The 13,442-nt window shown below is 38.6% G+C and overlaps 1 protein-coding gene across 1 annotated transcript in view; it reads left to right on the top strand.

The window, feature by feature from the left end:
* The window catches only part of PLS3 (plastin 3), a 980,136-nt gene that overhangs the window by 759,679 nt on the left and 207,015 nt on the right, over window positions 1-13,442 (top strand). Inside the window, exon 12 of the mRNA XM_044057459.1 lies at window positions 3,703-3,898. Coding sequence (XP_043913394.1) covers window positions 3,703-3,898 — 196 coding nt within the window. The remainder of the gene's footprint in view (window positions 1-3,702; window positions 3,899-13,442) is intronic.

Here is a 13,442-nt window from a genome sequence, read left to right as displayed (position 1 = left end):
TCCTGTACAGATGTTCTAGCTAGCTGAGCAATCTTTCAGCAATTGTACAGTTGCTGAGAATTCATCTTACACCTTTACTTTATGGCCTAAGACTGCATCAAAAGTGGGTGGTAATCCAGGTTACTTTCTATAACACTACATCGTAATCACCATTTAAGTCAGGTGATGGGTAAGTTTACCTACATTATTGTCATTAGGGATTATAGATGTTAAAAGATCTCTGAAGACCAGATTCTTTCATTGTGTTTCCAAACACTTACCTCGTTGGAACTTCTTTGAGTATCAAGGGGAAAACTTTGGGGGGAAGCGACTGCCATGCTTTGTTGACAATTGCTACATCAGGACTGTGGTGTTCTGTTAAAGGAGTAAATTACTGATGGGAATTGATTGGAAGTCTTCTGCTCAGAATAACTTGGTGATAGAATGTTCCACTTTGGTGCTTTGGTTATTGCTTTGGTTATTGAGTATTCTAGTAAACGAGTTGCATCAAAGAATGTTCCCCAGTAGTGGGCAGCTTGTCATTGTTTCAATTTACAAGACTGTTTTCTACATTGCAAGACTATAGATAAAGCTAAAACTTGCTCTGTGGCGGCTTAGTACAATCTTCAGTAAATAAGATACCCATCCCGTAGTTTGTATATTCATGTTTGAAATGAGTTGTCTAAAATAAAATGAGGCTGGATTTCATCTACTCCTCACCATCTTCATGTTTTGTTACTGTTGCAGACACTTCACCCTTTTCCACTTTTAACAGCTGTAGATAAACTTAATGCAGTGGTTTCACCTTCCTTTACCATAACACTTAAAGTATCAGGTTAAACGGAGTTCAACCCTTAATTTGTATAACTAAATTCAGGCATCAGTCATCCTTTAATACAAGAGAGAATGTCTAGTTAAACTCATTGCAGTTTCATAGATAATTACTAGGCTAACAGCCATAAGGGCCTTTTTAAGCCAAGCTATACTTTCCCAAATATATCTGATATGATTTGATACTCCAGGGTAATTTTAAGAGTTAGATACAGGTTTAGACAATGCATGGTCAAGCAGTTATAGGTGTTCTATGTCCATAAGAGAAATAGGTGCCAGACCAGATGTAAATTTCCAATTTGTCAATTACCAGTCCAAGTGGCATTTTAATTTGGTTATAGAAGAACTCTGCTTCACGTGTATGGTAAGCCTGTTCCAGAAGACAGGTAGTCTCTAAGAAACATACCCGTCTCCAGCGTCCCTTATTTATTTTGCAGATGAGGTTTAAGTCCCTAGATTGGCTGTTTCTGATATTTATTTTGTGGATGTGCAGCAGTTCTCTGAGTGGCATTAGATGATGCTTTGTTCACGCCAGGTAATGATGGTCTTTCACCAGTCTGTAGGAGATGAGGATAGAGCTTTGAGGTGGTCCATGTGGGCCATGTTTATGCCTTGTTTTCTTTTTGTGAGGAACCTCTGTGAACACTCCAGTTGTTGCAAGTGCCTGGCAAGGTGCATATCTAAGGATGTATTGTACTCGATTTGTCTAATGGCAACCAAGGACAGTGGAACACTAACATCCCTGCACTTAGATGCCATATCTTTGCTCATAAGGTATGCAATTTAAAATGTTTTTTCTCACCACCATGCAGATATGATGGGTCACAGGCCAGGTTATTGTCTACATGTGTTCCAAAATCCTTGACCACTGTGTCTTCTGTTGGGGGGGGGGGTTGTATTGTCAGTGTGATAATTTCAAGAGGTGGCCATCTTTCCCAAAGAGGCTACTGTACATTTCTTTGCAACCATGGCTATAGCACCTTTTTCCCCATCTGTCAAGCCTTTTTGAAGGAAATTTGTATCTTTGGGAATTTGATGACTGCACCTAGATTTCAGTCATCTGCAAACTTGGTCATCCAGTGACTCTTCATTTTCTACTGTTCAGAGAAGTAGATGCCAAAAATGAGAGGCTTCAGCACCAGGCCCTGAGGGACTCCACTAGTGATTGGCCTTTTTATGGAGGTGTAGCCTCCCTTAACCTAACTTCTTGGGTCCTATCTGTGAGCCAGGAAGCTATCCATTGGGTGATGTGGTTTATCTACGATGCTCATGTGAGGTATTGTCAAATGCTTTGATTAGGTTGAGGTAGCCAGTGTGCACCATTTTTCTTTCATCCATGGCTTTAGTGACCTTCTGAAAGAAGTCATTGTGGCTGTTTTATTGGCTTGTTTATGACTTAGAAAATCAAGATTTAGTGCTCTAAATAAATGTGAATGAACAGTGTTGACCACCAGTTGCACAGTCTGCTGTATGTAACAGTGAAAGTAAATACTGCTACAGGCCGATAACTGTCAGCACCCATTACCTTTATTTCTGCATCATTTTGGTTTGTTTTCTTGTGTATGGTGCTTTAGGTTTGTAGCAGTCCTGGTAATGGATATTTACACCACCTTTGAGGTACAAGTTTCCAGGGACTTTATAAACACCCGACTTGTCTTTGCCTTGAGGGAAGATTATTACTTTTGCACACTATCTTTGTTACCTAATTATTCACAAGAATATGGATAGCATTCTCAGGTCTGTAAGTCATTCTCATTTAGAACTGTTGTAATTTTTGTATTGGGGTATAGTCGTGCTTCTTAAGTTTTGTGTAAACCAGTGTTAAGGTTTCAAACCCTCCACCATCTGTTCACAGTGGTGGTACCGTGCCACATGAAATGTCAGTGAGTTGTTAATGTAATGTTAGTTATTCGTTAGGGTCTATATTATATTGTTGCACACTTACAAAAGAGAAAGATAATTAATCGACCCCATGTAAGTGAAAGCTTACAACGTCGAAACCTCAAAACAGCTATTTTTTTTCCAAGGGAAAAAAATTGTTCCAAAATAAAAATAAAAAAAAACTTTAAAACATTACATAATGTGGGGGGCTTCACCCCCCAGTGTAGGGTGCCCCCACACACCCCCTACTTAAATATGCCAACTCCAAGATCGCACTACAGTGCCAAAAATGGCAAAGTAACAAAAACGGCCAAGCAAATTCTTTCCCAGGGAAAGATTTCACTGAAAAGCCACATCGCTATTTTGCCTTTACGTTCTTTTAGGTTTGATCAAGACGCATTCGACAATGCGTCTGTGATCACGCAATAGGAACCCATTCATTATCCTAGAAGTCCAAGTTATACCGGTGTGATTTGTTTGTGGTCTGTGCTGTTGGTGGACTTGGAATATTTCTCCCACCATCACCAAATCCTGCTTGCAGGGATGTATGTAAGTGAAAGAAGTACACAGACTTCAGAGTGGATCCTAAACATTCACTAGCCAAAAACACCAAATGGGTTTATACAATACCAAAAACAAGGACTAAAAATATAAAATGCTGTCAGCAGTATCTTTGAGTTTATTTTGCATCGTGGTAATGCACTTCTTGAGCTTTTTTATTTTTACTTTTTTCTATTATGTAGTCTGTAGCATAGTTTCATATGGGGAATGTTTTAGCCATTTGAATGATAAAAATCAGTTAATTTCTTGCAGGAGCAAGATATAGTTGCCTAGTAAAAGTAGAACTTCCCAGGATTCTGTAATAGCAAAAATGCTGTCATTTGTATTTCCAGTCATACTGAATTGCTGTTTTTATCTTGTTAAAACAAAATTCTATAAATGAGTGTGATGGGTTTAATTAAAATTCTGCTGCTTTAATAAGTTTGTAAAATGTGCATTTTTCATTGCCAGGAAAAAGATGATCTGAAGAGGGCAGAGTTTATGCTTCAACAGGCAGATGGACTGGGCTGCAGGCAGTTTGTCACCCCTGCTGATGTAGTTAGCGGTAACCCCAAACTCAACTTGGCCTTTGTTGCCAACCTTTTCAACAAATACCCAGCACTGACCAAGCCAGAAAACCAAGATATTGACTGGACACTACTGGAAGGTATGACAGTAATGGCGTTTGGTAAAACTTGCATTTTTGGAGGGGGGCAGCATGAGTATTGCTGCTGTTATGGGCTATGAATTTTACCCACAGCACCCTGACATACTAATAGTCGCATGCTGCATTACTTTGTCTTTAGACAATAGTACTACCCAGGTAAGTGAGTAAAGAAAATATTTAAAATGAACTGTTTCAAGCTGAGTACAGGTTATTATTCAGGTATTATAGGGACAATGAGACCACTCATTTTCTGTGTAAATTCATATGATGGTAGAATATTTATTTTTTTATTTATTTATTGACATTTGTTAACCGAGTTAGTCAAGCTGGGCCAGAGACCCATTTTCAGTGGAGACCGAGGGGAAGAGCTCCAGTTGCAATACAGTAAACTATACACAAAAAGTTTGGTTTGCAAATAGATACCAATTGCAGTTTGACATACAAATGCATAGATAACCCCCCCTTTTTTTTTGTTAATAATGGTTATGAAGTGGTGTAGTAATGTGCATGCATGGGGTGAAAAGGGTATTAGGAGGCCGATTAAAATGTCAAGGCAAATATGGTTAAAGGAGAGTAGTGGAGATTAGGGTCATGACAGGTGCAAGTTTTAGTGTTAAGTAAATGAAGTCAGAGTTCTTAATGTGTATAGGTTGAGTAATGTAGCGTATGTGGGATGGAAGTTTATTCCAAGCTTGGGATACACTGGATTTATACAGTAGTTTACCGATAGTTTTTATATTGGTTTGCAGATGTCAAGGAGTTGCTGATTAGTGGTACGGAGTGGGCAGGTGGGAGTATAGGTGGATACTAAGGAGGAGAGAGCAGTCTGGGAGGGTGGTTTGTAAAGTATGGAGTGAGTAATTTGAAACTAAGAAGGAGTTGTTGAAGTTCAAACCATTGAAGAGAGTTGAGTGCAAGGCAATGGTGAGAGTTATAAGGAGAGTTTGTGACAAAGATTGCTATTTTGTGCTAAGTTTGTTGGAGTCTGGCCAGGGTAGTGGACTGAATATTAGTTAGGATTGGGGTGGCATAGAGAAGGGAGTGGAGAAGAGCCTGTGCCAAGGAGAGTCTAACATTAGAGGTTAAGAATTTATGGTTTCGATAGAGCATATCCAATTTTTGTTGAGTCTTTTTTTATACTTTGAAGGATATTTAGGTTAAATTTGAGTTAATCATCAATAACGGCACCTAGAAGCTGTGTGTGGGATTCAGGTTCTATGGTGGTGGTGTTGGTGGATGTGATGAGAAAGGTAGATTTAAGGTGAGTGAGAGAACGAGGGAGGAATAGCAGGAGTTTGTTTTTTGGGGGGTTCAAGATGAGTAGATTATCAGGCAGCCACTTTTCAATGGATAGAAAGGTGTCCTGGTTAAGAGTGTGGAGGTCAGTGATATTGCTAGAAGTGAAGATAAGAGTAGAGTCGTTAGCATATTGAATTGGAGCAGATCGTTTTCAGGATGTATGAAGTTCATTAGTAAAGATATTGAACTGGAGGGGACCCAAGATGGAATTTTGGGGTACCCTGGTAGTAACTGGGAGATGGAGTGAGCAGGAGGAGAGCCATTCAACAGATTGTTAACTTTGAGACGGGTAACTAGAGAAAAAGGCTGTGGTGGAAGGAGATAGAGCGAGGTTAGAAAGTTGGGTTAGCAGTAAAGGATGAGAGAGTGTCGAAGGCTTTATAGAGGTCAAGGAAAAAGCAGGATACAAGGTGATTATTATCACGGGCCTCAGCTATTGTATGTGTAAATAACAGGATGGCTGTAGTGCTAGGGTTAGGACAAAAGCCATGTTGAGTGGACGTGAGAAGGTTATGCTGGAGTTGAGTGTATACATTTTTCAAGTATTTTGGAGAGAGGATAACAATTGGTCCAAAGTTTGATGGGTCAGTTGAGTTTCCATCTTTATGCAGGGGGATAGTGAAGGACTTCCAAATCTCTGGGACTGTTGCTTCCTGAATAGATCTATTGATTAGTAGGGATACTAGATAGGCTATGGATTCAGCAGCTAATCTGAGAAAAGTGGATCGGAGATTGTCTGAGGTGGGAGAGCAGGGTTTAAGCTTTAGTAGGAGTGATTTGATGAAGGAAGTTGGAACTGATTGAAAGGAGAAGTGGTTATAGTTGTGTGGGCTTGGAGGGGTAGAGGGAGTAATACTGTTGGAAATGGAGGGTGTAAGTTTCAGGACAGTATCAATGAAGTGTCTGTTGAGAAGGGTAGCAGTTTCTAGAGAAGTGTTATTTGGGAAAGGGGAGGGATTAGAAGGGTATCTGGGATTCAGAATTTTATTTAAGGTAGTCCAGAATTTCTTTAGATTGGTTTTGTTCTTAGTCTGGGGAGAGTTATAGTAGGATTTTTTGTCATTGATGACATGTATTTTTTTACAAGGTTCTGAAATACTTTATACTTTTGAAAACAAGGGAGGTTGTTTGGTCTTAGTCCAGGCTTTCCAAGTACTACCACATTTATGCATGAGGGATCTAGTTTCTTTAGAAAGGCAGGGAGCAAAATTAGATTTAAATTGAATTTGCCTGGAAGGGGCAAGGGAGTTAAGGGTATCTAGGAATATTTTATTAAACTTAAGCACTGCTTCATTGAGAGGTATCTGAGGATGGACCAGTCAATATTAGAAAGAACTGAATTGAATTGGGTGATATTAAACTTGTAGAGTTTGACAGTCTCTGTAAGAGTGTGGTTTAGTTACTTGGATAGTGTGTCATAGGATGGAAGTAGGAAGATGGTCACTCAGAGTTAGGTAAGGTAGTTGGATTGTGGTAAAGGCTAGGAGAGTTGGAGAGGATCCAATCGATGGTAGAGTTGGACAAAGTGGTATTGTGTAGGCGAGTGGGGGATGTTATCAGTAGTTGGAATCCCTGAAAGTTGATACTGAGGTGTGGGGAGTCCGTAGAAATTTTGTTCCAGTCGAAGTTAACATCACCTAGGATGAGGGTATTGTCTGAGAACCAGGATATGGTAGATTCTAGGATAGGTATATTTTTTCCAGGAGGGATATGGTAATCAAAAGAGACATTGGGAGATCTGTCTTTTTAATTCAATTTTATTGACTTAACTGGGTAAAAGCACAAAGCAGAAGTGAAGTACCTCTTTTCAGACCCAGTAGCATTCTGTGGTCTAGTGAATTACCCAGTACAACTGTGTGGTTTACTGGAGATTGAGGGATGAAAACCAGTTACTGTGTGAGAAGTTCTGTTAAAAGCTAGTAACTCTAGTCATTTCCACTGTGGTACCATACTTGCTATGAGCTCATCTACATGTTAAGAGTAAACTTAATAATCACATGTCAAAATATAATTTGATTAGTATGTGCTGTGGTTTAAGGCAGTTGTGCCAGTTATTGCTTGTTGTCTTAAGTTGTAAAGTTCTTGTGAGCCTCAGTAAATGCTCCATTAACAGCTCTCTTTTATGTAAAAGTGTATTTGTTCATTAGACAGCAGCCTCATTTTTATAGGTCATACGAGCTTAGAAACAGTACTAGGCAAGCAAGGACAGTAAGTAGACTAGCTGTGTACACGTTTAAAATAGACTGTGTACACACTTAAAATAGACTGTGTACACACTTAAAATAGACTAGCTGTGTGTGCACTTTTAAAATAGATGCACTTAGACATTTTTGTCACCTTTATCAAGCACTTAATAATGCTTCCCTCCTAAATCAAGCAAGGCTGTACATGACAATTCTGCCATAAATTTTTCTAACCACCAGGTATGTTTTCTTTTAGATTTGGTATTTGTTGACAGTGTTTTAAATTATTGTTAGCTCAGAGGCACAACATTCGGACCATTATGGTCCTCTGTTATTTTGGTAGTTTTGTGGTTGTATCGGAGTACGAAGTCTGCTGCAGTAGTAGTTAAAGGGGGGGGGGGGGTTACTGATGCTATCAAATAAAAATTTTAATCTGAATACATTGATGTCAATAGCTGTTTGAAATTAAAACTTCATTGTTTGACTTTTTTAATAGATGGTATCGCATATAGATTTTCTGGCTTATATTTAACTTTAAAATTATGCAACCTGCTACACTAGCTATCCGTGTGTGTGCTGGTTTGTGTCTTGTGTGTGGTATGTGAAGTATATTGCAGATTTGGGGAAGTGAGTTTTGCAAGTAGTCATACTAATCCAACAGTACAGCATATTTCATGCATCATGCAGACTAGGCCACCATGTGTTTCAGTTAATTTTTTTTCCTGATTTAAGTTTTGGTCCTTCTGCTCCATTTATTGCAGGGAGATGCACCACTTATGACTGAGCTGTGTCATGGATGTTTTTATACTATAGTATTGAGTCAAGTTCTATTTGCAATAATTTTGGTTAATTTTATAGTCATAAGTTGAGTTATCTAGGTTATATATGGAGTTTAGTTGTAACAATCTGATCCATTTGGTCAGTAGTGGCATTTTCCAACTTGTGTATTTACAATCTGTTTTTATTTTTTTTTATAGTTTAATGTCCTAAATTATGAAATTTAAATTTTTCACTCACTAGGATTTCTCCCTCGTACCTGCCAACTGCCACTCCTTTCCCTCTTCTCAGTACACACCAACAGAGACTTTCTCTGCCCATAATTTCCTCCCAGTGCATGCTGCAGATGAGAGCCAATGGGGGGGGGGGGTTCACCCCATACCGTATAACATCTGGGAGGCATAAACATAGTGATGTCTTCCTGAAGTACATAGTTACCACTTTGGGTGACTCCAGCAGCAGCATGCACTGTTTGGTGACTAATACACATTGTGGAACAAGTACTGCTGCCATATCTGCTGCTTCACTACATCTCTTTTTTGGATGTTAGAACAGCAGTAAGAATTGATGCATCCTTCACTAGGTCAGTTTTGTATCTTCAATCATTTGGGACACTCTGGGCTTTATACTGCTCATTCTGGGTTGCAAAACATTCAGTTTTCTTCACAGTCACACAAAGAGATGATTTACAGTTTATCACAATAGCTAATTGCAACATAAGTTACAAAGGCAATTACTCTTCATTATATTTCAGTCGGTTTTATTTGTGTGTGTGTGGGGGATTACATTTTCAAATACTCCAAAAATGAGCAAAAAGGAGCTCAGTGCATCATGGTATGGTGCTGCTGTGAAGGCAGTGAGAGTTTTACTGATCTACTGTAGTCCCACCACTTGCTCAGCATCCATTGATGTCAATGTGGAACTTTTCTGCAGGTGATCTGCTTTCGTCTTTCCTGTGTTTTTGGAACATGGCTGAAGTCACTGGGCACCATTGTGAATTATAACCTTAGCCAGAAATCTATTCCCTTCTCAATACAGATAAGCCAGCAAAACACTGCCACCCCAGCTGGCACTTTAGAGTTTGGGTTCTTTGAACTGCAGCTGTGGTTGATTTATCACCTTATGTTTTTTTCATGGGTTTAAAGGGAAGTCACCCAGACAGGCATCACAGCAATTTTCTAGCACTTGTCCAAACAAATTAATGTACTGAAAGACCTTAAAATCAGAAATTTGTGTAATTTCAATTCTGTCTCTCTGACAACAAAGGCCAAGGCAAAAAGTGTAATGAGGTAAAAAAAGCACTTTTTACCCTTCCTTCTACATTTGTTATTCCTGTTTTTGTAACTTGCCCCATTAAAAGGTAACTACATTGGTATTCCTTCATAATTGTGCTAATGCTTGTAAAGCAAGTCTTTAAAGGCATTTTCTAATTCTGGCAATATCACTTTTATATGTCAAACAATGGCATGCATTTTGTTGCTAATTGTGGATGTGCATATGAATCTCTTCTGTGCTTGTATTTTGCATTTGGGACTTAACTTGCCCAAAACATTTAAGTGCAGGGGCGCATTTTCCCAAAACTGTGATCTCATTTTTGTGCTACTATTTCTGAGAGTTATTGTGTCTGTAGTATTTTCAGATGTGTCATTTTATCCATGTATATCACTTGCACACACAATCACACAATGTCTGCAGTTAATGGGCTGCAGAATTTTTTTAATGAGTTTGCTGTTTTACTCAGTTGTTATAAATTAATCAACCATGTCTGCATGGAGATGCTTATTACATTGAGGTGATAGCAATGTGTTTTTATTTTGTATTAACTCCCCCCTCCCCCAGGCTTACATGCTTGTCTAAGTGAGGGCCTGTTTTAACTTTAACTGTACATATATGTGAGAGGTATTGTGCAAATGCCACTTGACAGAACCATGCACACATCCTTGACTCAAACACTGCATGGTGTTGGGCAAAGCAACACACTCATTCCTGACCTGTAAACTGCATACTATAGCACACTATCAAGCATTCGTTCATGCCCTATACACTGCATGCTGTACTGCAGATCCAAGCAACCATCCATGCCCCATACGCTGCATGTTCTACGGCAGATCCAAGTACAGATTCATGTTCTGTACACAGCATGTTTCAGATCTGCTCCCAAGTGAATGTCAGCATTGTAGTCACCCCCACCTGCTCCAACCCATCCCTATCTGGTCACAGAACCTGCATCAGCAGCTAACTTCCACCCACACATACTGTCTCTTGCAGCACCCAGATGTGTAATCAGTCCCATGCAGTCAGTGTTGCATACCTGCATGTCTCAGATCCAGCTGCAGGAGCACTATGAATTACAGTTCACCACCAAAGTCATTGTTCTGTGTTTTAGGAGAGAGACGTTGGGGGAAAAAAGCAGAGCATTGTATAAGTTACTTTCAGGGGCAGTCGGTAAACTGGTTCTGAAAGGCTTTAAATTCACATCATGAGGTTTCAGTTATGCAATGTCCATTCCTAAACAGGAGTAATAGTAGAAAGCATAAGCCATAATTACCTTCACTATCAGTATCCCAATAAGCAGAGTTTTTAGAATGCTAAAGTGTTCGTGTTGGGAAAATATTCAGTGAAGAATATTTATAACTCCATGTCTTTGATCTGTGGCAGTTACTTGAGTTATCAAGGGTCACCTTACTCACTTATGTACTGAAGTCACTTGTTTCTGATTTATATGTAATGCTTCCTTTAGCATTACAGCATCATTAGCATTACAGCATCATGAAGTAAGCTGACTGCATTAGTCATACCTGGCATGGTAGAGCACAAACTGTCTTTTCATAATGTATTTCTGCTGTAATGTTTCCTAATAGAGGAAGTAACCTTTGTCTAGATCAAATTCTTTATTGATGTGTTAGTAAAGCACTTAGTTGTGATACAGAGCTTATAACCAAGACAGCAATTACAACATCCCTATACTGAAGTAGTTCTGGAGAGAAATATTTCCAGAAATAAAAATGTCACAGGAACAGTAATATGAACCCTTGGAACTACTGTATTCTGGTTCCCAACGCAGCTGAGCACTACACGATTCTGACCTGAGGGAGGGGAAATGGTCCAGCAGACATATCGGGAAGATTTTTTTTCAGGGAGAAAAACTATACTGAAATTTTGGGTTATTTAAGGGTGAGATTTGCTTGATTTCTTAGTCAAGAACAAAACTGAGTGCCATCCATATTCAAGGAAAATTGAGTTTTCTGTGGGACTTGAAACAGAACTGAATGTTTAAAAAAAATGGAACTGGATGTTGACTGCACTGGAGATGCCCAAAAGAGTAAAAAAAAACAACCGCACAGCTGGGATGAAGTTGTCAACACCAGTACACAAAGAATAGAACCAGGGTAAAAACTGAGTGACAACAAGCATGGCTAAGTAAAATAAACCAAAAAGCTTTTATCATAACTTAGCGGTTACGCGTTGTTCTCAACACTTATCTGACTTGGTGATGGGCTGTAACAGTGACACACAAAAAGGAAAGGAGTAGCTGGAGAATTGTAACATGTACCATTTTAACTATGTGGAAAATGATTGTTATTCTAGAGTTCTGTTTTTAAACAGTATTGAAAAATGGAGCTGACAGCAGTAGAATTTGGCGGCAGTGGTTATAAAAGCAAAGCTTGTAAAAGCCATTATTCTGCAGTTTTCCTCTGATGTGGAAGGTATAGTCACAAAGAACCAAATACAGGGGAACTGTAGAATATGGACCTTTTTTTACTATTGTGTCTTACCTGTTCTGTCTTCTTAATTGTTATTAAAATTGTTCTGTTAAAAGCCATCACTAAAAACTCCCTCTGCAGTTTGATTTAGATTTCTAGTTCTTGTATCGGCATCATGCTTGATGCCGTCTGTAAAGTTAGGCAACAGTGTATAAATTCTTTCTGCGGAATACAGGGTGGTGGGTAGGTAGGTGTGTGTGTAAATATGTATGTATAAAATCAAGGAACCGCACACACCACCACCAAAAATGCAAAAACACACTTTATTGATGTAGGGTAAGAACAAAAGCACAGACCACATTTCACTGAGTGTGCAGCATTATCGGTGTGAATGCGAAACTCTAATCACATCAGTGCTTACATTAATTCAAGATAAATCGCATGGCTAATTGAAAAAGTAAAAAGTACAAAACAAATGTACAACAAATATATAGTTGTAATGGAAATATGATACAATTCCTACAATTAAATTAATAATCTGTGTTCTTTATTGTCCAAAGAATGTTGGCGCACAGATTTTTTGTGGTTTTGAAATTAAATACCAATAAAGAAAAAAGAGCATTTGAATGTTTTCATTTGTTAGTAAAGGACACATCTTTCCCTACAAAAGCATACATCACCAAGATGTAGGAATGTCCTTTGCTTCCATACATTTTTGACTATTCTGCATAAGAAGCCCCACAAGAGCAAACCACTTAATATAGAACCCATTTTGTACTGCATGTAATATGTTGAATTTCATATACCTTGTCCATTTTGATGTAAAATGGTTTTATATACTGAAGAAGAAAACGTACAATTCCCACGAGGAAAAGAGCCCTATAATTATTGATTTACCAGTGGGGTACAATTGGGTTCATATCATTTAAGTTATAAAAGCAAAACTTGTAAAAACACCACTCTGTTGTTTTCCCTTGTGGGAACTGCAGCTATAAAGCATCAAAATATAGGGAAACTACAACATAGGCCCTTGTTACTACTTTTGCCTGTCTTACTTGTTCTGCCTTAAGTGTTATTGATAAAATTGTTCTGTTAGACAGCATTACATATGGCATCAAGCATGGCACACATGCAAGAACTAGAAACATAAATGAAACTGCAGAGCCTCTGCTTCTATGTAAAATTCACCACTATATAAACTCATTCTGAAGAATAGTGTGTGTGTGTATAAAATGATTATATCATGAACCACCAACTCTTCAAACAACGAACCTCTCGGCAAATCGAAAAGGATTAAAACCATGCACCTCATGCTAATTATATATATCCCAACTTCAAAATCATAATAGTACAGGATAAGAACTAACTCCCTGGCCTATATCAGAACAATTTTATCAGGTGTTCACAGAGTGAAAGCTGATTAGTTTTAGAAGTAAGAAATGGAAGCAGGAAAGCAGCAGGTAGAATTGCTGAATGTTTGTATCCGTCATATAATGAAACATCTGCACATGCTGTCAAGTAACAGACTCATCTTGCAAGTCATATGGTTAAAATGGTCATCATATCTGAAAAGGACCAAAA

Source organism: Protopterus annectens, chromosome 15.part0, assembly GCF_019279795.1.
Source record: "Protopterus annectens isolate FY-2018-M chromosome 15.part0, PAN1.0, whole genome shotgun sequence".
In the NCBI taxonomy this organism is placed as follows: domain Eukaryota; kingdom Metazoa; phylum Chordata; order Ceratodontiformes; family Protopteridae; genus Protopterus; species Protopterus annectens.
This window is presented reverse-complemented; position numbering and strand designations above follow the sequence as displayed.